General features: G+C 50.4%; 1 protein-coding gene across 3 annotated transcripts in view; it reads left to right on the top strand.

Annotated features, from left to right (window-relative positions):
- Positions 1-24,716, top strand: part of SAMD4A (sterile alpha motif domain containing 4A) — a 95,460-nt gene that overhangs the window by 48,188 nt on the left and 22,556 nt on the right. For all 3 annotated transcript variants that reach the window (XM_039712444.1, XM_039712442.1, XM_039712443.1), the window contains exon 3: positions 10,594-11,136. In XM_039712444.1, coding sequence (XP_039568378.1) covers positions 10,594-11,136 — 543 coding nt within the window. The remainder of the gene's footprint in view (positions 1-10,593; positions 11,137-24,716) is intronic.

Below are 24,716 nucleotides of genomic sequence, written 5' to 3'. Positions count from 1 at the left end.
TGAGAAGCTCGAATGCCATCATTCATGTGGTGTAGATTCCCTTGGCACCCGTGGGGCTTTTGATAAGGTTTCCCAGCGTGTCATCTTTGCTCTGAGTCAGTGAAATGCTCTCAGCATTGGAAATCTCTGCACTAAATTAAAGTCCTGTTGCTAGGGAGTGTTGTGATAATACAGGGTATTATGCTCTGTAGCAAAAGTGTGCAACAGTACAGCCTAGAAAACAAATCCATAAAACCTCCCGTCGGATGCACAGTGTGAAAATCGAGTGCACTTCAGCTCAGTATTAAATATGTCATGGAAAAAGGCTCCCTCTCCTCCTGAATTTCCTGAAAGTCTGCTTTGGGCTGAAAACTGTAGTGGCTGGAGCCAATTTAGAGAAGGAAAAATCCCTGCTCTTGTTGCTGTCTGCAGAAGCTCCTTAATGATCGTGCCATGCAATTCTCCAGTGCTAAAAATACATCACTTCTGGGTTTGTACAAACAGCCTCCTAATGACTGGAGCTCTGGCAAGCTCAGGAGGCAGAGGGGGAAAATAGTGGCAAAAATATGAAAATCTTACTCATTTCTACTCACAGTGGAGCTGGGCTCTTCTGTCCTTGTGGATCTCAGTGGGAGTTAAGGGATGTTTTGGTGAGAAATATTCCAGTTTGCTCTGCATCTGACCAAAACACTGGGCATTCTGCTCCCATTTGGAGTTTCCAAATTGGGTGGAGGGTGGTGAGCTGCTCTGTCAGCCTGTTTGGGGTGACAGGATGCGAAGATCTGATCGAGGCTTGTCCTCGAGCCTGGCTTCAGTGCTGAAATTCCCAACTCCTCCCCATCAACATTTGATGGGGCTGCTGTTGCTTTGGAGAGCATAATGGAGAAGAGGGGAGCTGCCAGTGATAGACAGCTGAACTCTCTGCCCAGGGAGAGCTGCCTTTAAAAGGGCAACAAGTTGAGTAGGGCTCGTGTCTTATCCCACACAGGGGTTTTGGAGACAGGAGCAAGGGGTTGTTGGATTTTTGTTTCTCCATAACTTACATTCATACAGTCACCTGCCCCTTGCCTGGCGTCCCAGGAAGAATTGCGAGAAATTGGTGAAAGGGTTGCCCAGAGAAGCTGTGGCTGCCCCATCCCTGAAGTGCTTAAGGCCAAGTTGGATGAGGTTTGGAGCAACCTGGTCTAGTGGAAGCTGTCCTTGCCCATGGCAGGGGGTTGAAGTTGGTGGTCTTGAAGGTCCCTTCCAACCCAAACCATTCCAGAATTCCACGAAAGTGGCTATTCTTCCAAAATGAAGTGCAGCAGCCCATGTACCTCTTGCCACCCAGCTGTGCTGACAAACCCATCCCTCCTGCCTCGGCCCTGGGTGGTGAAGGACTCACCTGCTGCACACAGGGGAACGTTGGGAGCCGTTGCAGGAAGATTATCTCTTTGGAACATAATTTGTTTTGGTGGTTAAATATTCACTGCTGCATTTAACAAGGAATATTGTGTAATTAATTTGCATGGAGCTTCTTAATCTTGGTAATTAGGAATGGAGGAGATGCTCCTTCATGAATTCTTCTGTGCTCTTGTCAGTGCTGAACCACAGAATCACAGATTGGCTTGGGTTGGAAGGCACCTTAAATATCAGCTCATTCCAACTCCTTGCCATGGACAGGGACACCTCCCACTGGAGGTTACTTCAAGTCCCATCCAGCCTGCCCTTAAATCCTGCTCTGCATTCAGCAACACTTTGCTTTTCATGGTTACGTGGCTCTTGCCTTTGTGTTTCCAAGGAGCCAGTGTTGCCTGCAGTGGGGATTTCCCGGGCCACCACCTTTTGTGGGACCTGCTGTCCCACATTGCTCCGTTTTTTCGTTTTTTCGCCTCTCTTCCCTGCATCCACTCTGGTCTGCTCACCTCCCCTCCCCCTTGGAGCTTCTCTGCAGCAGCCGCTGGGGTGGAAAGGAAACATTAAGTACTTTCCTAATGTATTTTTAGCCTCTTAGAGTGTGATGTAGCTGCTGGAAACACGGAGGGGAGCCAGCACCATGTGAACCCAGAGGTTGCTGCGCATCGCTGGCAGATTTTCCGTGGCGCTCCGGTGCTCCCTGGCTCCGCGACAGAGCCAGGGCGTGAGGTGGGATGTGGCTGCTGGAGAACAGGAGAGATAGTGCATGTGCCTTGTGTGATGTCTGTCTGTCTGTCTGATGATCTCCTTGTGCGTGCTGGTGGAAAAAAGGTCTGCCTGTCCTTCAGAGAGGTTTTCCACCCTTGAATCTGCCCAGGGAAGGAAAGTGACGAGGGGAAAAGGGGAATTGTGTGGTTGCCTTTTTATATCTCATTGTAGACCAAAGATGCTGGGGGAGCACTGAGAGTGTTGGCTCTGGAGCTTCAAAGCTGTGGGATTGGATGCTGCAGGAGGGGAAGTGCAGAGCCCTTAATCCCACACACAGCAGTCCCCAAGCCCTCCCAGTATCCAGGGCTTTTTTGCAGGCTGTTCCCAGCTCCTAGCAGAGACTTATTCCAAGGCAAGAGCTTCACCAGCACTTCCCAATTCTCCCCACGTTGGGCTGTTAGACCTGAATGGAAGAGAGCGACAACAAAAAGCCAGCCACGGGGGTTTATTGGCTTTTCCTCTGTCTGATCCCACATTATCCTCTGGGGTGAGCGGTTTTGGTGACCTGTGAGGAAGCTGCTCCCAGGATGCAGCGCCGGGAGGTGCCAGGCAGCCATGGATCCAGCAGGCACCGTGCTGCTTGGCACGGCTCCTGCTGCCTTCAGACGTGTGGCATTGGGTCCTCCCGCCCCACTGAGGTCAGCGCTGGCACAGGCATAGATCCAGACCTGGAGCAGGGGGAAGCTTGTTGGGATTTACGCCGCAGCCCCGCGGAGGTGCTTGGAAGCGTCACGGGTGTCTTGTCCCCTGTGTTGGCTGTGATGTTGCATCGATCTTGGGGGGATGAGGAGCAGGATTCAGGTTCAGCAGTTTCAGTGACAGCCTGCCCCTCTGCCTGCTGCACTTGGCAGGTCGGCAGTAATGTTTATCATTGAGATGTTTTTCCTTTTAATTAGCGTTGGTTGCAATAACGAGGAGGCGCATGCTGAAATTCTGATTATTTCGCCTCTGGTGGAGGGAGAAGGCTGCCAGGTTTAACAGTGAAGGTATTGATGTGCTCTGGATGGGGTACAGAGTGTTTCCAATGGGGTTCTCGCTTTGTTTTCCTTAATGTTGGCCTTTTGAGTGAGGCTGATTTACGAAGGCAATGATGTAAAATTGCCCAAACAAAGTATTGTGACTGGGTCAATGTGCAGGTGCTAATTACTGCAAATAATAATTTAAATCCCTTCAGCTGGAAACACTTTGTGCTTCACCTTCAATCGAGCTGCTGCAGCAGGAGCCAGGGCAGAGATTTGTGTCTGCAGTACTGTTGAAGAGTGGATTTCTGTGATGGGTGGTGGGGAGCTGGACCATCTCACAGACCAGTAAACCCAGTCGTGGGAAGGCTGGGACTGGCAGCAACCTGCCCTTGGTTGATTCACTTGGTGCAAATTCAGACTTGAGGGTGAAATATTTTGGGTTTTTTTGCTCTTCTGGTTTATCTTTGCAGCAAACTGCCCTGTGTGAGGTGGGGTGTGGTTTTTCCACCCCACTCATAGAGTCACTGAATGGTTTGGGTTGGGAGGAACCTTAAAGATCATCTAGTTCAGAATCTGAAGTAGATGAATTCAAGCATAAAGCAGATAAATTCAACTGGAAATGAAGGCAAACAGAAGTGCTTGGGAGAAACTGGAACAACTAGACATGGAATTCAGGTTTGTCTGAAGATGGTCACTCACTGGGAGATGATGTTGTGGCCAAGCTGAGGTTGTTGGGCTGTGTTCATATGCAGGGTCAGGTTTCTTGACCCCTTTTGCCCTGGTGAAGGCATCCAGGCAGATGGAATAGGTGTGAGATCCCAGGGCTGAGTGGAGATTACCTCAGGTGCTGCAGATTTGGGGGATTTTGATGGAAGTGCAGCATCTCCCATGGATGTGTGGAGAAGCTGGTGGGTGGTGATGTGCTGCTGGGTCTTTGCACAGCAGGATGAGTCCAGATCCTGAGTTTTCTGCCTCTGACAGTAAAAAGTGGGTGCCCTCCACATAGCTCTGCCCATCTCCCAGATTCAGTTTCACATTCCTGATCCAGGAAACGGCGAACAATGGGAACCTCTTCTGGGAGCTGCTGAGGAAGCCTCTTGAAAAACCTTCCTGCAAACCCAGAAATAGCCATCTCTTGCTCTGTGGCCACTGATTCCAGGCACACTGGAAGCAGTTGCCAGCTGCCTAAGTATGGGTTGGATTTCTCTTTTGCTGTTGGCCATCCAAGACATGAAAACCTCGGTGTTGTCCATCCCCAGAAAGGCTTGGTTGCCATCCAGGAGCACCCAGTTCCTCTCTCCCATCGCTAATGCTGCAGTATGTCACTTCACAAGATCAAGGATCCCAGCCTAAACTTCTAGTACAAATTCCTGGTTTTTCTCCCCAAATACATCTGAGAGTGCAATTTATTTCAGCCGTTCTGGGAAGATGCCTGGAGGGTGCCCTTCAGATTTGAGCATCTGGTTAATGGTTGGACTCAGTGATCTTAGAGCTCTTTTCCAACCTTAATGATCCTATGAATCCCTCTCTTAGTCATTTCTTGCTTGGGCAAATTATCTGAATGGGCTTTTGAGAACTTTTTATGGAAAACTGAAAACAAGGGCATAATAAAACAGTAATTTAAGAGCAGTTTGCTGACAACTGGAGCCCTTAAGTGCACTGACTTAGCATTGAGGGGCAATGACACCAAACCTCCTGTGTGAATGTCCTCTTTGTTACTTGGAAGATCCTTGGGCAGTTTTTAAAACACTTCTAGTCTTTAAATTGGTATCCTTGTTGCTCAGGATAAGCTGTTGTCTGTTTCATAAGTTACACATCACTCACCTCTCTCACTTCACCAAAATCATCATCAGCAAATTCATGGAATCCTGGAATAGTGTGGATTGGAAGGGACCGTGAAGACCACCTTGTTCCACCTCCTGCCATGGGCAGGCACACCTTCCACCATCCCAGGCTGCTCCAAGCCCTGTCCAGCCTGGCCTTGGACACTTCCAGGGATCCAGGGACAGCCACAGCTTCTCTGGGCACCCTGTGCCAGGGCCTCACCAAAGCCATTCCCTGTGTCCTGTGCCTCCATGCCTTGTCCCCAGTCCCTCTCCAGCTCTCCTGGAGCCCCTTCAGGCCCTGCCAGGGGCTCTGAGCTCTCCCTGGAGCCTTCTCCTCTCCAGGTGAGCACCCCCAGCTCTCCCAGCCTGGCTCCGAGCAGAGGGGCTCCAGCCCTTGGACCATCTCCATGGCCTCCTCTGGACACTTCACTTGAGTTGTGCTTCACTGTGATATAAGTTGTATATAGTAACAGGAAGAGAACCCAATTTCTGCTTTCAAAATGGAATGGTTTACCTTGGATGGGTTTGGTTGTTTGTTGGGTTTCTTCAAGTGCTTGGGAGTTACTTGGCATTATCGTTGTTCCTTGAAGACATGTCACCTGGTGAGACCCACACGTTCTTCTCCTGTGCTGGCAGCTGCTCTTGGCCATCCCTCTCAGCAGGGGTGGTGTTTTAAACTGGAATCTTCTGACCCAGAAGTCTGTTCACAAAAACCAAAACTAGAATTAAACCCCTGCAGTTTGGTCCTTCAGGGTTTGTAAGTGCAGGCACCGCTGTGCTACTTGTGTTGTTTTTTGCAGGGACTGTGTCTATCCCTGCCTTTGTCCATCTGGTCTGGCTTTACATTTGGAAAATTGTGACTGTTCCCAGGACATCATAACCATGAGCCTTGCTGGTGGTTGAAATAACCCCTTCATCCCTCAGGTTCAGAGCAAAGGCAGGAAGGTCCCTCGTGCAGTGCAGTCTTGGGGGTGGATCCATCACCACTGGATGTGGTGGCAATTAACAGTTTGCAGGGATCCAGCAGTGATTAAGCAGATTCGTGACAGAGAAATCCCTTAACAGCTTAATAAATTTACAAACTTCACCCCTTTTTCCAGCCAGAAGCCCCAGTTTTGGGGATGGTGTTGGTCCTATTCATAGCACAAGCACAGGTTTCAGTCTTGGAAGCAGGACCTGGCTATATTTGGAGCTGGATTTATCCACAGGCATGCTGCACATGCATCAGCTGGGCTGTCTAGCAGCAGAATCCTGTCAGTTAAGTAATCCTTCAGTAGAAGATAGTCTCACATCCCACCTTCATTCAGCTTCTCATCCAAGAAAATGTCCCATAATAAAAACTGTGATTTTCTGCTTCGGGGGTACCAGCAGCTCCCATCCCTTCCCAGTGCAGGGCTGGTCAGTTGTTATCTTACCTCATCTCCAAAAGGAGATGGCAGCTCAATAGCAGCAGTGGGCAGGACGGGGATTTTGGGGGATTTCAAGGCAGCAAGGAGGGGGACCCTGGCTTTGGGGCTCTCTCTATGCTCTGTCAGTAGCTGTGACATTCCACAGATCAGTGAAATCCTTGTGATGGGAAGCACCAGGCATCCCTGAAGCAGCATCCAGGGGAGCTAAAGAGGCTGCCATGTGATGAGTGCCTGTGACCCACCACAGGTATCATGTCAGGACCCTGGGATGTGGGCTCCCAAAACACATCCTAATCTCAGCTGCCCCAGAATGTTTGCTCTGGCAGTAAAGGATGAGATATCCCAGATGGCCAGGAGTGCATGGGAGCAGTGAGGGGCTGAAGGGGCACTCCTGTGTTCAGGGACAGTGTGGAGAGGGGCTGTGGGGTGCTGCCAGCCCTCTCCCCGTGCCCACAGGCAGCTCCAGCTTTCCTCTCCTGCACTGCCCTCTCCAGATCCCTCTGTTTTCTGGCAGATAGGATTAAGCCTGACCTTCCGCCCCATCTCAGAGAGAGCCAAACCTCTTTCAGATCTAATTATTTTCCATTTTTGTTTAATTGTGCACATCCTGCTGCTGGCTGAGAAGGAGACCAGCTCCTGCCTGGGCCGGGGCACCCAGCCCTTCATCAGCCACAGGCTTCTGGGTCAGTGCTCCATCTTTTGAGGTTGTGTTTAAACCCCCAAATGTCTTGGAGGTCCAAGGCAAAGTTCCCAAGAAGCAGCTCTGGCGCCATCCTGTGTTTCCCCAGCGGGGACCTTCATGCTCAGCTCTCCCCCATGTGAGGAGGAGGAGCCCAGCCACAGCCACCTGCCTCCCTCCTCCTCCTGCTCCTCCTCTCCTGCACCCAGTTTACACCAGACTTGGCTTTTTCTACCTGTATTTTGCTCCTGTTTTAATGGCACCAACTTCTATGAGCAGTGCATTGCTGGCCTTTTTTTTTAATGATCTTTGATTTCTCAGTTTATCTGAGCTGCTACAGAATCCCAGCTGGTGCCAGGCTGGGGTTTGGCTGTGCCAGCCTGAAAGTGCTGCTGAACCACCACGAGAGCGATGATAAAATATCGGGGTGTGACATTCCCTCTCTGCAGGAGGATGGGAGAAAATAAGACATGTTTTCAACTCAGCAGGCAGCTGGCTAAGAGAGAGGGGACAGATAAATCAGATTCGTCCCAGCAGGAAGCTTTGCCTGGAGCAGGGACATCTGCATATGGAAAATATGGATATGCACTGATGAGCCTTGAGTCCCACTACACTCGTGTATCCTTTACAGCATCACTTATGCTGAGTGTTGCTCTCCCAAATCCCATTTTTTTAGCACCAAAACAACCTCACACCATCCCCCACGGGCACAGGAGCACAGCCAGAGTACCAAAAGTCCCCTCTGCTGCAATACAGCAGTTCCTTCTCCACCAGAGCTGTGCCACGTCGTGTCCCTTGCTCCTTTCGGCGCAGGACGGCTCGGGCACGCTGTGGCTGCTCAGGAAGTGGCTCTGGAGGAGGGGGAGCTCTGTGGAGAAGCAAATACCAGTGCAGAAAGTTCCAGGGAGAGTCTCCAGTGTTTCCAGCAAGCCATCTAGTGGCTTGCTATTAAAACAGTTGCATGCCTTGGAACTGGGAAGGTGATTGTGGAGGGGTGAGTGCTGCTCACCACCGCAGTCATGCCAGGAAACTGATGGACAGAGTTTGGCCCTAACTGGGAGAAGGTGCTGCTTTAACATCTCTCTTCTGGCTCAGATGTGGTGGGAGGGTTGGGTTAGCTGCTGGCTGGCAGCATGGGTCATGCAGAATCATAGAATCATGGAATATCCTGGGGTGGAGGGGACCCACATGGATATAGAGTCCAATTCCTGGGTCACAGAATATCCTGAGCTGGATATTGATTTCCTGATGAATGATCCTACAGATGGAGATCTGGATCTGCATTTCAGTGGTGTGGGTTCAGTTACCTTACTCAAAACCACACAGAGGCTATAGGGATAATCAATGATTTAGAGCAGCTTCCTGTACAGAATGGGTTGAGGACAGCAGACAGGGAGAGAAAAAGTTTTGGGAGATGTTTTCAGCATTTCACCTGATGAAGTTTTGAGCAGCATGTTCAAAGCAAGCAGGAGGTACTCTTCTCCACCACAGAGCTCAGTTGTGGCTCCTGTAGCACAGCCTAAGAAGACAGGGCTGAAAGTTTGAAGGCTTTACAGAGGGGTTTGGTCAGCACTGGACTGGAGGAGAGACTGCCCTGGGGCTGGGAAGTGTCATGTGGCTGGTCTGGGTACATCTGGTAGGTGTTTGGAGTTGGTATCAGCTCTTCAGAGAAACCTCTGGTGATGGAGATCTCACAGTGTCTTGGGCCATCCTGCCCTACAGAAGGCAGTTTCATCATGTCCACCCTCATTCCTCTTTGCTGCAGTTCAAGTCAGAGAATCATAGAATTGTTTGGGTTGGAAAAGCCCTCCAAGATCACTGAGTTCAGCCATCCCCCAGTACTGCCAAGGCCACCACTGACCCATGTCCCCAAGGGCCACATCCTCACAGCTGTTAAATCCCTTCGGAGATAGTGACTCCACCATTTCCCAGGGCAGCAGCAGATGTGGAGAGCAGCTTGTCCATGGCTTGTTCATCTCTCAGCCAGGGTCAGGCTGCCTGGTGCAGCTTTTCTGTGCAGCATGGTGTCTGATTGATGTGGTGCTTCCCAAGCCAGGCTCTTGCCCACCTCGTGCTGCACAGCTATTTGTTCCCACCTGCATGCAGATGTTCTTTCACATCTCCCCAAGTCTGATAGAATATCCTGAGCTGGAAGGGGACCCACAAGGATCATCAAGTCCTGCACAGGACACTCCAACAATCCCATCCTGTGCTTGAGAGCACTGTCCAAATTCTTCTGGAGCTCTGGCAGGCTGGTGCTGTGTCCAGTGCCTGGGGAGCCTGCTCAGTGCCCCACCAGCCTCTGGGGGAAGAACCTTATCCTGATCTGCAGCCTAAACCTCCCCTGACCCAGCTTCATGCCCCTTCGAATCCTCAACACTGTTTGACCTCTAGTCCAATTTCCTGGAGTGTTTTCCTTTCTCTTAGCGCAATACCTGCATGCTGATCACATTTATCACATCACCCTTATCACCAGTGACATTCTGGGTGCTGCCAGGCCCAGGCCAGGTCTCCTTGCCCAGCGCATCCTCCCAGTCTGACAGTGAATCAGCACCACCAGCTCCCTCCATATGTTTTTCAGATGAGTTGTGTGCCCACATTAGAGCAGTTTCTCTCTGCTGTGCTGCTGAGGGAGCCATGTGCAGCAGCACCTAATGAATATCAAGATATACAGCACTGTCTGTTCCTCCAGCTATTCACAGCCCAGTTGCTCTGTCGCAGAAGGAAATCAAATTGCTCTTGACAAATGGGTGTCGGCAGTCACTTATCATCTTGTTATCTTCTAAGTGCTTACAAATAGGTTGTTTCATTATTTGTTCCATCAGTTTTCCAGGAGTTCGAGTTAAGTGACCAGTTTGTAATTCCCTGACTTTTCCTTCTGCATAATGCAGAATCTGCAAATCTAACCTCTAGGTTTCTTTTTTTTTTTTCCCCTTGTCTTCTGAAGCCTCTCCTATTTGCTGTGATCTAAGAGAGGAGCAGGAGCTCTGGGGCTGCTTCAGCTGAGCCCTTTCCTCCTTTCCTTTGGGGCTGGTGGATGCACCAACACCCTGGTTGGATGATTGAGTTTCCTCTGGAAAGCTTCTTCCCTCCGTGGTTCTCACCTGTGTTATCTCCTTTGAATCTTGACCTTTTCAATTTTCCAGCCAAGTTCTTTTGAAAGGTTAGCTTTATCCACTGAGTGTTTTTGTATAGTATTTTCTGTAATCTGCAACAATATGAGAAATTTGGGCCAAATCGTGATTTTGATTAAAATAAGAGCAACAGCAGTAGAGTTGGAAAATGGCTATAAATGCATTTCCCACATAGAGTTGGGTGTAGTTTGGTTTTTTTAGTGATTTTCCAGGACATTTGCTAACTTTTGGTGTCCAGTTTGGCAAGCTTTGCCCTGACAATGGTTTTGGAGGGTGGTCACCCCCTTTCCAAGGAGATGCTCATGCTTTGGTACCACACATGAGGAAATCCCTTTGGCATGTTGTATTTACCCTGCCAGGACCCGGTTATTTCTTTATTACCTCTGTTTTTCAATTTCTCATTAATCTCCTTTATTTCCCCCCTCCTTATTCCTTCAACAGGAATCATTAACCAGTGGCAGCAGGAATCCAAGGACAAAGTGATCTCCCTCCTGCTAACCCACCTGCCTTTGCTGAAGCCCGGCAACATCGAGGCGAAAGTCGAGTACATGAAACTCTTGCCCAAAATCCTGGCGCACTCCATCGAGCACAACCAGCACATCGAGGAGAGCAGGCAGCTGCTTTCCTACGCCTTGATACACCCTGCCACCTCCCTGGAGGACAGGAGCGCCCTGGCCATGTGGCTCAACCACCTGGAGGACCGCACCTCGTCGTCCTCGTCGTCGTCGTCGTCGGGCGGCTTTGGCGGGCAGGGCCGCGGCCGCTCGGACTCGGTGGACTACGGGCAGGCTCACTACTATCACCAAAGACAGAACTCCGACGACAAACTCAACGGGTGGCAGAACTCGAGGGACTCCGGCATCAGCGTCAGCGCCTCCAGCTGGCAGGACAAAAGCCTGGCCTGTGAGAACGGCCACCTGCCCCTCTACTCCTCCTCCTCCGTCCCCACCACCATCAACACCATCGGCACTAGCACAAGCACCAGTGAGTAGCCACGGGTGGCTCTGGGGACAGTCCCCCCCCAATCCCACTAGGAATTGCTGCTTTGGCATGGTTAGCAGAGGGGTTAAGCTCATCTGGGCCATAGAAAACTCCTTTTGTCTTTTTTTTCCCTTTACTCACCTGCTTTTTTATTTCCTGCTTGCCTTGTTGGGTTTTTTTTCTTCTAGTGCTGTGGGGTTTTAAAGAGCTGGAGAGGAGGGAAAAACAGCAAAGAGTAAGAAAAAGTTAGAGCAAAAACTGTGCCTTACTGAAGGGAACCCCTTGTGTGTCATGCAGCTTTGTGTAGATTCACAGTTCATGTTTCAAGAGTGCCTAAAGCAAGCAGAAAACTGATGCTTCGTGTCCAAAATTGAGCTGGAGGCCTTGAGGCAAGTCCAAAAGTGTGCTGAGGACTTACTGAGAAGAAACGGGATTGGGACCCTGAGTGCAGGCAAAAGTTTTGGGAGCAGAGCTGGAATCCATCAGCTTCAGGGTATCTGAAAACGTTCCCTTGTGTTTGCAGTGCAGAGGTGTGAAGCTGGTGGTGATTGAGTTTAGATGGACAGTCCTCAATGTTTCCCAGGAGAGCTGGGTGGTTCTTCCCCCATGGAGACCTTGCCAGGCTTTGATGGATGGTGCAGAGCCCAGCCCAAGGCTTGGACACATGGAGAGCTCCATGACTGGGGATCTGTCCAACACTGTTTTTTTTGTGAAGCTGTAGTGCAGCTACAAGTGGTGTTCAAAGCAGCCATTGATACCTGTGAGCTTTCTTTGGGAGAGCAGGAATGCAGCATCTTCTCCGGGGGTTCAGAACCTCCCCTGCCCACCCATATAATTCGTCACACCTTTGGTGACTGCCACCATGTCACCTGCAGGGCTGCATGTCTTCCTTCACTCTGGGATATTCAGAAGTCTCTCCAAGACGCTTTATCAGCATCTCCTAGAAATCAGGGATGCAGAGAGCACTTTGGGGAGGAGAGGCTTCTTGTGGCAGCAGCCCTGGTTTCTTTGTCAGAGTGTGGAAAGCCACAATTAAATAGCTAAAAGCTTTAAAATGGTCACTTATGGCTTCTGAGCTTTTCTGTCTCCTGTAAGAATTGCCTTTTTTTTTTTTTAAGTGGTGTTTCAAACTAACAGCAATATGAAACACAGCTCTGGGTTTATTGCTGTAGCATCCTGCCTCTCCTGTGTCCATCTTTGCAGGCAGGTGGGGATTTAGCAGAAGGGTCTCAGCTTCTCCACAGACTCTGAACCATCATTCCCATCCAGTCCCCTGTCTGTGAAGCCCCCAGCTCCTGCTGCTGTGGGTGTGTGATGTTCAGCTTCTCTCAGAGCCAGACCCTGTGCTGTGAGGCTGTTCCAGGGTGACTGAGCTGCATGGGAAGGGTCTAACAAGGAGGCAGGGTGAGAAAAACCCCATGAATCTGCTTGCAGTCAGTCTGTTAAACCTCTCCAGGGATTATTTTTTGGGGGGATTTCCATATGTATTTTGCATGCCTGGTGGTTCGGAGGCTTTGCACACCATGGAAACAGAGGCTTCAGAAGGGTCTGGCTCCTCGTGTCAGGATCTGGAAGCAGGGAGGTGTGGTGGGTGCAGCAGGTTCATCACTGACAATGGCTGCAACTTTGCAAGATGCATTAGGTCTTGAAGGACTCTTCCACAAACCCCTTGGTGGATTTTTGAACCTTTCTGTGCTCAGACTGAGCTCTCAGCAGATGCTTTGACCTGCCCCTTGCCCGTTGTGGTCCCCAGGTGTTGGCACAAGATGCCAAAACTGAGGAAACAGCTGAACTACTGCAGTGCCTGAGCTGCTGCAGTGCTGTGGTTTTGCCTAAATTCTCTCAGAATTCAGTGTGTTCAGCAGCAGTTGGGACAGGAACACCTCTGGGTCTGTCAACAGCCCTACCTTCACCCAGTCTTCTGCTTGAATTCCTCCTCAGTCTCTGCCACTTGCTTGGCTGCATCATCCTTTGCTAGTGATACTTTAGGCCCACGTGTTAAGCTGTTGTAACTCCTGCAGACATATTTTGGTGGCACCATGCTCAGACAACCGTGGGCTGAGCTGGAGGTGACCCAACCACACTTCACGTGTCAGTTCATAAACTTCCTTAACACAATATTTGGCTTGGGCAAAAGCCTGGTAAGTCCACAGATAGATGCTAAAAAATAAACACGGCTGTCAGCCTTTGTCCCAGCCCCTTGACTCAATCAATATGTTTATTAATCTTTTATTCCAAAGCAGAGCCCTCAACTCCTTAGTGTTTGTTTAGGTTTTAGTGTTGTTATTAGTTTTAAGTTCTCCCTCTTTCTCGGAGGTGTTTATCTGTGCAGAGGCTTTAATCCAGCAACACCCTGCAGGGCTCAACCTTCCCTGACCCATCCCTGCAAAGGCACTGCCTGTTCCTGACACCAGAATGGGGCAAAGTCTCTCCCAGAACAGTGATGCGGTGACCTTGCCTGAGCTATGTTCTTCTGGTGCTGTGGCACAATGAGATTTAATGCTGTCGTGGCACAGGGCTGAAATGTGGGTGGCTGAAGAGCAAGTGATGTTTTGCTTCGTGCTATCCTTGACTTTGACTCGACCTAGACTCCACTTTTGATATTTGGTTCAGGTTTGGTTCATCTCCAGCTCTCCCATAACTGCACAGACAGAGGTTAGGCAAGGTTTAGCCAAGGCTTGAGGAAATGTTACAAGAGGTAAGTCTGGAATGTTCTGAAGGAGTCACTCTGGATTTGCCACAGTAATGGTGCTCCAGGAGTGGGACCAGTGTTCTAAGTGATGAATTTGGGTCTGGAGTGATCAGAGGATATGGACTCACCCCAGACAATGGAAGTTGGCCCAGAGAAGCTGTGTCTGTCTCATCCTTGGAAGTGTTCAAGGCCAGGCTGGATGAGTCTTCAGTCTGCTCTAATGGAAGGGTCTGGCCCGTGGCAGGGGAGTGGAACCAGATGGGCTTTAAGGTCCCTTCCAACCCAGACCATTCTGGGATTCTGTGATGTTCATGTGCTCCTTCCCACCCACTGCAAAGCTTGAGATGCAGCTTTAAACCAGGCTTTAGCATGCTAGGAGTGCAGACAGCCTTGGCATGGGCTGGGGAACACAGGCAGGGAAGGGGTTGGAGCTGCTCCGGCGTGGGGATGGGGTGAAGCCCGGAGTTCTGCCTCTGTGGCCAGGTCAGGCAGCAGTTGCAAAATGTTGGGGTTGCACAACATCTTTGTGATGGAGACACGGCCTGGAGACTCTGAAAGGACAGAGGAAAGCAGCTTGTTTCCAAAGCTGCCAACAGCTTTTTGGGTGGGGGCTCCAGCCCCTTCCCCACCCCTGTGACTGGCTCCACCCCAGAACGGTCTGATGGCACTGCAGGATTTGCTGTCAGATGGAAGCCCAGCTCAGCCCTGGGTTTTCCACCCTCTTGGAAGGGAATCTGTGCAGAGGCAAAGGGGGGTCTGTCATTAGCTGTGCTGAGGAGGAGGATTGGAAATACACTGGTCTCATCTGGACCATAAAGTCACAGGTCAGTGAGGGACAGATACAGTCAGAGACCTTGCCAGGGAATATCCCACAGAGAGGAATCCCAGGCCTTGGCACTGTGTTCATACTGGAGGGATGTTGCACTCTTTGGTGTTTCAGTGTCACTGCAGTGCCTGGGTTCCCCTGAGTGGGAACAGAGAAATCCTGGGACCAGCAAAGCTCTTGCCAGTCTGGAGCCACCATTCTGCTCCTGCACAAATGGGAAAGATGCCGGGTGCTCAGGCCTGCTACACCCTTCCCATGGCAGTCTCTGCCAGAAAACTGGTGGGGTTTGCCTACAAAGAGAAGGTGTGCAAGCAGAGCAAGGGAGGAGAGATACTCACCTGTACAAATTTCTTGTCCTGAAAAAGAAAGATCTCCAGCTTGCCCTAGAGCTGAAGAGAAATAAATCAGGGTTCTTCCTTCCTTGCATCCCAGCCCAAGTTCAAACTGACAGAGGGCAGGGTTAAACTGGATATTGGGAAGAAATTCTTCCCTGTGAGGATGGGGGAGGATGCCTTCAACCCTGTAAGGCACTGGTTGCCCAGAGAAGCTGTGGCTGCCCCTGGAAGTGTCCAAGGCCAGATTGGGCAGGACTTGGAGCAGCCTGGGATAGTGGAAAGTGTCCCTGCCCATGGCAAGGGATTGTCCTAGATGATCTCTAAGGTCCCTTCCAACCCAAACAATTCTGAGTTTCTGTGATCCTGCCCCACAGGCAGATCTGCAGCTGCTGAGTGTCAGAACATGTGTGTGTGACATGGCTTATAGGATTCTGCCAACATTGGCTCCAGTTATGGAATCCCCAGTGAGGGGGCAGATGAACGTGCTGAAGCTCTCCCCAATTCATCTGGGAATTGAGGTGGAACAAACAACACCAAGAGAGCACTTGCCATGAACAGAGTGTGGGTTTCCTGACTCTTCCTCCCCTACCTGCTGTACAGCAGCTCTCTGCCTACCACTGGAGACAGCCCTGTTGCCATAGCTGGTACCCAAACTGAGCTGGTAATGGGATAGCTGCATGTTTTAACCCACAGTTGGGTTGATGGGCAGCTTCAAAGTTGTTGTCCTCTGTGTAGGTTTCAGCAACAGCTAAAGGGAGGGCATTGTGTGTCCTCAGCCTGTGTTTGCCTCACACAGAGGAACACATTTCCTCCCATGCAGGCTTAGCAAAACATGTCATGAGAAAATGAAAAAGTCTTAGTGAGGTTACAGCAGTGAAGCAAACAAATGTCCTGTTCCTGCCGGGGGTGGATTAGCTTTTGGAATTGCCTTCAGAAAATTGTTGCTCAGTTGGCCTTGCTGAGACTTGGCACCCTGGCACTCATCCTGCCAGCTGGGGACACCTCTCATGTCTGCTTTTCTTCTCTTTTACTGATAGACTGAGAAAAGCTTGTTGGCCTTTATTACACTTGAGCTTCTCAGTGGTGGCAGACAAGGGCATTTGTTGCCTTGCTCATGCCCTCTAGTGTCACACACAAGGGGCAGAGAACACTTCCAGAAGTCTCACACTTTGTCAGGTTCCCAGTGCTACAAAATCTTGCTAATCCTGTAGCTTGAAATCAGAATTGTTGTATGAGGAGAGCAGGTGCGAGCAGAGTTATTAGCTGAAATCCATGTACATCAATACAGCAGCAAACAGGTCTGTGAGTGAAAACCGTGTAGAATCACTTAGGTTGGGAAAGACCTTTAAGATCATCCAGTCCATCTGTAATCTTCTACTCCAGCACTGATCAGCAGATACAGAATTTCTGTCCCCTCTATAAATTCAAAGCTGTTTGTCCCTGGGAGACACAGCCCACAGCTCTGCAGACCATCACTCAGCCAGTGAGATGAGTGGTCACCCACCTCACCCTGGAGGCCATCAAGCACTGGAGAGGGAGCTGGTGGGGGAGAACAAGAGCAAAGTCCTTTTGAGGTGTCAGCAATGCTGGGAAAGATCTGCCCCTGCTCCTGAGTGTGCTTTGTAGGCAGTGTCCCTTCCTTTTCTAGCCTTGAAAGTTCAGGCTAGCTGCCCTGCCCATTTGGATCCTCCTTTGAGCCTGCTTGGCACATTCCCTTAATTTCTTTGCTCCCAAAGGATTTCTTTTCTCACTGTGTCTTTGGCTGGGTGACAAAGGTCCTTGTGATGCTGAGGTCCCACCTTCAGTCATCTCCACAGGTTTTCCAGCCTGACACCCAAGCTCATCAGCCTATTTGCTGTCTTCCAAACATCATAACCTGCACTGGGAGGACAGAAAAGACAGATTCACAGGGTGACTTGGAGTAACCAACCCATCAACCACTGAAGAACAGGAGATACACCTCAGGATGTCTGGAAGAGTGATTCTCCTGTTTTGTTCATTTGGAACTTGCGCATCACAGGCAGCTTTGCTCATGGGGTTGCCCATCCTTGCAGCCATGGGGCAAAAGTCTCTTTCCAGGAGCTGTTGGCTCTCAGGACATGCAGGTGGCTCTGGGGAAATGTGGATGGCTCTGGGGGACAGAGATGGCTCAGGGGGGATTCCAGTGCCTCTGGCAGGATGTGGATGGCTCTGGGGAATATGGGTGGCTCAGGGAGGGTATGGATAGCTCTGTGAGGATGCAGGTGGCTCTGTGGGGATGGGGTTAGCAAGGCAGAGGTGATGGTACCTGAGTTATCAGACAGCACAGAGACAGAGCAGGGTCCTCACTGCTGTGCCTGCTCTGCTGTCACATAGGAACAAGTGACAACACGGGGCATATGTGCAGCCTACAGCTTTTGGGATGTGCTGGTCCTGCTGGAGCAAGGGAGGGATCCCTGCTTGCCAAGCAAAGGGAGTAGGCAGCAAAGGGAGCCTGTTTCCCGTGGGTGTGCTCTGGCAAGTGGGTTTTCACATGGGCAGCAGGATAAATCTTGTGGCTGTGCCTCTGCTTGACCCCTCATCAGCCACGATGCTTGGAGGCAGAGATGTCACCAAAAGGCAGAAGGGTCTCCAAAAGGAAAGAGGAGGGCAGATCTTTTGTCTGGGCTCAGTGGTGACTTGCAGCAGGTGATGATGCCAAGGGTGGCTCATAACCATGTGTGGTCAACACAGGCACCTGTGGGTGCTCCTAAACCAGCCCTCCTGACACCAAATGGTGCTTCCAGGCACTTTAAACAATCCATGTGCTCTGGGCTGCCTTAGCCCCTGCAAACCCTGGGTTTGGGTAAGCCCTGGGGTGGGTAAGCCCTGGAGGAGGTGGTGGTTGGTCTGCATGGATGGGGAGGAGGAGAGGGAGCACTGGGTGCCAGCCAGAGACATGTGGCTGTCCCCAAAGTGGGCATGTCACACATGTGCCCTCTGGGATCACACAGTTCCTTCCTCCAGACCTTCTTTGTGCAAGGTTTGGTCTGTACTCACACATGGAAACAGCATGAAGCTGTGCCAGGGCAGGTTTAGGTTGGGTGTCAGGAAAAGGTTGTTCCCCCAGAGGGTGACTGGGCACTGGAATAGGCTTCCCAGGAAAGTGGTCACAGCCCCAAGCCTGACAGAGTTCAAGGAGTATTTGAAGACTTTCAGGCACAGGATGGGATTGTTGGGATGTCCTGTGCAAGGCCAGGACCTGGATTTGGTGATCCTTTTGGGTCCCTTCCAGCTGTGCATGTTCTGTGGCTCTGTGCTCTTAGAGAGCACTGCTCCCAAATTGACATGCAGAGCAGCTCTGCAGCTTCCTGGCTGGAATGAGGCCACCTCATTTGGGAATCTCTGTTCCACCAGCACCCAGGGATGTTCCCACCCTCTCAGCTTGTGAAATCCCAGTGCAATCACTGACTGTAGGTGCTCAGGGCAGGGAATGCCTGCCATGGTTTGCTGTTGCTGTGTTTCTTGTCCTTTGTCAGGATGGTAGGATGCTGTCCTTGATGTGCAGGTTGGGATGGGGGGAGATTGAAGTTTGTGGCTCTGGTGCCACCTCCACTTCCCTTACAGCAGTCTGGGTGTATCAGGGATGGATGCTAGGAAGCAGCAGCAATGGTTTTGTGTGTATCCTGCAGTGCCTGGGATTCCTGTCACCACTGAATGGTGCTTCTGACCTGGAAGTGGCACAGAAGCCACCAGGGCAGCTGATTGATGCTCTCTGGGTCATGGAGCAGTCAGACAGCCCCAGTAATTCCCTCAGACCCCTCAGCAGCCTCCTCTCTCTGGGAGGTTTGGTTGATGGATGGACCCTCCTAGAGCTGGGTGTGTTTTTCCAGCTGCCCTGGTGCCTGTTGGATGCAGGCACAGCATGGGAGTGCATGGCAGCTTGGTGCTCTCCTGAGGGAAGCTTTGCTTTTGCCATCACCCCATGAGCACCTGTGGGTTCCTCTCTGCACTTTGTATCACCCCTGGAGCCATCAGCAGGGGACTGAGGGCTCTGTCTGGGAGCAGGGATGTTCCTCAGCACCTCCACTATTAACTTACATCTGTTAAGGGCCTTAGGAGAAATTCCCTCCTCAAACCTTTCTTGCTTCTCTGTGATCTCATCCCAGCACCACCATTCCCATTTGCCTTCTCTCAAAGCATCACTAAAATCACATTTGTGATGTTTTCCTGAGCAACTTCATGCAGCAAGAAGCCCCTGGAGAGAATTCCCTTCCTGTTGCTCATCCTTTGAATCCCTGCAACCCCGGGCTTAGGCAAGTAGAGGAATGGGAAGAGGTGAGCTCTGCCTCCCCCACCATCACACAGCATCTGCAGAGAAGTGGCAGGAGGGCACAGAGGAGGGATGGAAGTGCTGTGGTTTGGATTCATCTGGAGTGTCTCCAGTCTCCTTCCCCACTGCACTGGGACTTGCTGTGTTCTCCTGACTCAGTAACACGCTGCTATTTAATTAACTTCTGACTTCTGGTTTAAAGGAGCAGTGCACAAAATAGTTATTTACTTCATTTGGAAATTCTTTTATTCGTTACCATAATTATAGCTTCCTCCCCGTTTTTTCCTTTTTTTTCTTTTTTTTTTCCTTTTTTTCCCTTTTTTGATATTTTAATTAGCAGGGGAAGGGAGGGAGGAAGGGAGGGAGTGGGAATATTTGCTGCTCTCCTTGTGGTTATCACATCCTTCAAATTACTAAAAGAGGCTGGGATAATAGGTCTGGTGATTATATATAGGCACCATCTGCTCTGTGGCTGCTTCCTATCAAAGTGCAGTTAGGAGAGTGCAAGGAGGATATTTTCTCTCCAGCTATATTAAGACTGTTTCCATCTCGGCTCCAAAGCAAAGCTCTCTGCATGCAAATGGATCAAATGCTCTGTAATCAATGGCTCAGTTTTGGCAGCCTTGAAGCTAGTTTTTTTTTTAAATTTTTGTTTTATTTTCCCCTCAAGTTTTGCCGTTCCCATCCGTTATGCAATTTTATTTCAGGCTGGTTGTTCTGATTTGATGTTTTCCTGTAACCATAGTCCCCCCTGTTTGCTGAGCAATGCAGTCTCGTGTTAGCTGGCGCAGGGATCTGTGCCATAACTCCAGTGCGAGGCAATATCTGAGCAATCAGGAATGTTTTGGAGGATGATGAAGGCAGATTTTTAGGATGCATCTGCTGTGGGTATGTAGAGGAGGTGGAAAGCTGAGCTGAGCTAATTTGGAGCAGTAATGGGAAAGAATTAATGCTTGGTTTATGATACCAGCCATGGCTGTCCTGTTGCTGCTGGGGGTTGTTGGGGAGAATTGCAGGGCTCAGGATTTGGGAGTCATAGAATTTTAGAATTCCAGACTGATCTCTGTTGGAAGGGACCTTAAAGAACATCCAGTTCCACTCCCTGCCATGGGCAGGGACACTTTCCACTATCCCAGGTTGCTCCAAGCCCCATCCAAACTGGCCTTGGACACTTCCAGGGATCCAGGGACAGCCACAGCCTCTCTGAGCACCCTGTGGCTGGGCTTCCCCACCCTCACAGCCAAGAATTTCTTCCCAATATCCAATTTGACCCTGCCCTCTGGCAGTGAGAAGCCGTTCCCCTGTCATGGGTGTCCCATCTTTTGCATTTTCTCATGTGGGGAGAGCTGGATACTGTGTTTGTACCTTGGTGGCCTTGGAGACCCAGCAGGCTTCTTTTTTCTTCTGGAGCTGGTAAGATTTCATGCTTTTGAAAGAGGAGAAGGAATAAGACATAGCCAGCCCAGATGGAAGGGGAGGGTGCTCAGGATGAGATGTGTGAGTTCCCAAGAGGTGGAGGCCAGGGGAAGGTTGAAACACTGAGGAATTTGTCTTGCAAAAATTTGTGCCATGGTGCCTACAAGAGAGGGGGAGTAGGTGGCTTTTTTGAATGAGTGAAAGTGGCTAAAAAGAGGTGAGGGAGGAGAAGATCCAAAATGAGTTGGCAAGGATGGAAAAGGCTACAGGTCTGTTTCAGTCTGGGTGATGACTGTGGGATGCACATCACGTGAGACTCTCATTGTCCTCGTGTGTTTTGTCACTGCTAAGGACACTCTGCGTCCCTGCTTTCACTCCACAGCTTTTTAATAACTTTAGGGGTTACTGAATCCCAATTTCTTGGGGCAGTTCCAGAGGCTTGGCATTCACCTCTTTCACTTGACTGGTTTAGGGCACTTCATTTCTCACTCCCAGTTTTCCACTGGTTGCACATTGCTGTGTAAAGGATGCACATCCTCCAGGCTGGCCTCCTGAAATGGTTGTGAGTGGTGGAGGGGTTTCTCCATCTGGAGTGTGTGGTGGAAGCTGATGCTGTTGGAAGTCTCAGCAGGGAGATGCTCCTCAGACCAGGGATGGAGGCAGTGGGGAGCCCTGGCTGCTGTTTGAGCAGTGAAAATGTTCTTGGACATCCCTTTTGGGTGGAAAAGGACGTTGGGAAGGAGAGTTTCTGTCTCCCAGTGCTGTTTATCTGGCTTCATTTGTGAGCAGGGGAGGAATTTCTCCCAGGAGCCCATAGCAAAAGCTATTTTCTGGGATAATTAGGAAGGCTTGGTTCAGCACAGCAACATTTGATATTAATGGACCAGGATTCCCCAGGGACAAACACTGATTTTCTGTGGTTTGTGTATAGGTTTAGAAGAAAAAAATGCATTTATTGGCCTGGACATTGGGGCACTGTGTTTACCCCAAGAGACTTCTGGTTTAAGGCAGCACCTCCTTGCAACATACCCCTAATCCTCCACCCCACCCATTCCCACCTCCCTGGGCCACTATTCCATGCATTCTTTTGTCTGTGAGTTAAATCCTGGTTGGATTAACATCTCTTCTGTCTTGCTCCCACCTTGCTGGATGCCCTAGTGGGAAGCAAGGACCTGTCAGAACTTAGAAGGGGGTCATAAAGAGGGAAAGGGATTTCTTACATGGGCTGATAGTGATAGGACAAGGGGGAAGCTTTTAAATTTATGATAAGTTTTAAAACTTATTTTAAATAAGTTTTAAATTTAAAAAGGGGAGATGTAGATTAATTTTAAGAAGAAATTCTTGACTGTGAGGGTGGGGAGGCCCAGCCACAGGGTGCCCACAGAAGCTGTGGCTGCCCCTGGATCCCTGGAAGTGTTCCAGGCCAGTTTGGATGGGGCTTGGAGCAACCTGGAATAGTGGAAGGTGTCCCTGCCATGGCAGGGGTGCAACTGGATGTTCTTTAAGGTTCCTCCCAACCCAAACCATCCCAGGATTCTGTGAAGGAGCTTGAAAGCAGTTCCTGAGCTCCTGCTGCTTGCTGAGACAAGCTGGGCTTCCTTCCAGAAACGCATCCCGTCGGATTGCCGGAGCCACCAGGGCCTGAATTTACACATCTTCAGATGCAGCCCCGCTCCTGCTGCCACACAAATGAGTAAATAACAGCCACAGCAGTTCCTGCTGGAGCCAAGCAGCAGCTCCACGTGTGTTTGTGCCATGCAGGGAATTTCAAAAGCCCCTGTGAGGGTTCCTTCCCCGCTGAGCCTGGATGGGGCCTCGCAGGCGCTGCTCGGAGGGAGCAGCAACAAATGGGTTATTGTTTGTCTGTCCAGTCTCTTCGACAGGAAACTGTGTTTAAAAACACCATTTCTTAAAAAAGATTTGCTTGACAGTCTTTTTTGCAGTCTCTGCTTCTTCCCATTTCTCTGCTTGAGGCAGCACTCTGCTTGTATGGGGGTTTTTTCCTGGTGCAGAGGTTAATACCACTAATTTCCTAATACCTCTATTTTCCTTTTCTCCAGTGGCTTCTTGCATTTAGGACCCTGAATTTCACCCCTTCATGGGTTAGATCAGCCCATGGTTCAGAGGCCTGCAGATGTATTATCCAGCTCCTGCAAACACAGTTTGTGCAGAAGTCACAGCCACAGAACACAGGGAGATTAAAGGAAAAAAGGCACAAAGAGGAGACTCCAAGGGTTAGGGGATGTTGAGCTGAAAAATGTTCCATCAGGTTCTGCGCTGGCCCTGCTGGAGGTGCCTGGGGCAGCGTGGGGAGAGGGTGAATGAGGTGCCCAGGAAGGAAGCTGGGTGCCAGCTGGGCAGTGTGACCCACTGGCAGCTCTTTCCAAGGGTTCTGGGCAAAGAAAAGCTGGAAAAGCCCTGGGCACTGGTGTGCCAGCACGGGGAAGCCTTCCTGGAGGAGAGGATGTGCCGTGACTGGGATAGCAAGGAGCAGGCAGAGGGGAGGACTGAGCTGAACTTGCTTTGTGAGGGGGATGCTCAGTGTTCCCTCTCCATGGGGGAGTTTCCAGGCTGCACAAAACCTTGTGTGGACTAAAAACATCCCCTCTTTTTGGGGTCAGGCTGCTGTTCCAGGTACCAACAGACCAGGAAAGGAGCTGTATGTGATCAGATGCTGCCTGAGGACTCACCATAAACAGCTGCCATTTTTGAACTAAAAAAAACCAAAAGAAGGTCCCAAAGAGTTCAGTATTCACCTTGCAGTGCCTTTTCCTTTCTGCAAGCACAGGGAAGATGTTATTTGGAATTGTAACCTGATGTATGGACCCACTGCTGGTCCTTTGGGTATCAGGGGCATGGTGGGGACTGGAGACATTCTGAATACTCCCAGTGGTGGGTTTGGTTCTCACTGGAAACCCTCACATGTGTCTCCTATCAAGGACTTTTGCAGCACTCTAAGCCAGAGTTCATGAGGGGCAGAGGGAGAGTGAGCACCTTGTCAGCTGTCCCACGCTGTGTGGAGGAAGGTCTGCCTGCAGAGCCCAGTTTCTCAGCTCTAATTACAGGAATGGGTGGCTTTTCCCTTCTCAGGCTGAAAAAAATTGGCCCAAAACCCTGAGAAACCACAACACAAATGTCTGACGCTGTTCCACATGGTCTTCAGCGAACAAAAACCCTCTTGAAATCAGCCCTTGCTTCCCAAAATAGGCAGCACCACTTCAAAAGGGAAAAGAGGGGGGAGGAAAAAAAATCCCAAACCCAAGGCTTCAGGGGGTGAGAGCACTTGCAGCCTCAGAATTTCTATAAGAGTGTTGTGGTGCCTGCCAGCCCAGGCAGGGTTTGGTCTGAGATAAATCCAGATTTGCCTGAGGAGGGGGTGGTCCCTCAGGGATGCTCCCAGCGTGGTCAGCAGCTGCCTCCTGTCATGGGGAGCTTTGTTGCCTCCCCTCCTTCTCCATCCTTTTTTTTTCTTTTTTTTTTTTTTTCTTTTTTTAACCTGGGAATATTACCCTGAGCTTGAATCCCAGTCTGGAAATCATGGAGAGGTTTCTTGCAAGGAAACGTGGTCTGGTGTGGGCTGAGCACAACCCTGGCTGCTCAGAGCAAATGGGCAGCACCAGCCCTCTGATTCCAGGGAAAACCATGATCTGCTCCACCCCTTGTCCCACTGGACACCAGTTTGGAAGGAGCTGGACCAGGCAGTGCCTGTGTAGAGTCTTGGCAGCACCTAAAGGGCAGGAAGACACTTCTAAACCAGAAGTGGGGCACGCTTACAAGCTGTAGGGGATCCATGTGCCAGCGTGGGATGCCCTTTGGAGCCGTGGTTTCCCCTCTTTGTTTGCCCAGCTCACAGCACTCAGAGAGGCAGCCGTGCCCACCCACCTCCTGGGAGCTTATCTTGGCCCAGAATTACATTTTAGATTTCCTTTTTAAGTTTAAGGTTAATATTTTTAATAGTAGAAGAAGAGGAGGCATGAGTGTAAGGTGATAAACTCACACTTGGTTTTCTTCTGCTGAAGTTAA

The sequence above is a fragment of the Passer montanus genome, unplaced genomic scaffold (assembly GCF_014805655.1).
Source record: "Passer montanus isolate IOZ18808 unplaced genomic scaffold, ASM1480565v1 scaffold27, whole genome shotgun sequence".
NCBI lineage: Eukaryota > Metazoa > Chordata > Aves > Passeriformes > Passeridae > Passer > Passer montanus.
This window is presented reverse-complemented; position numbering and strand designations above follow the sequence as displayed.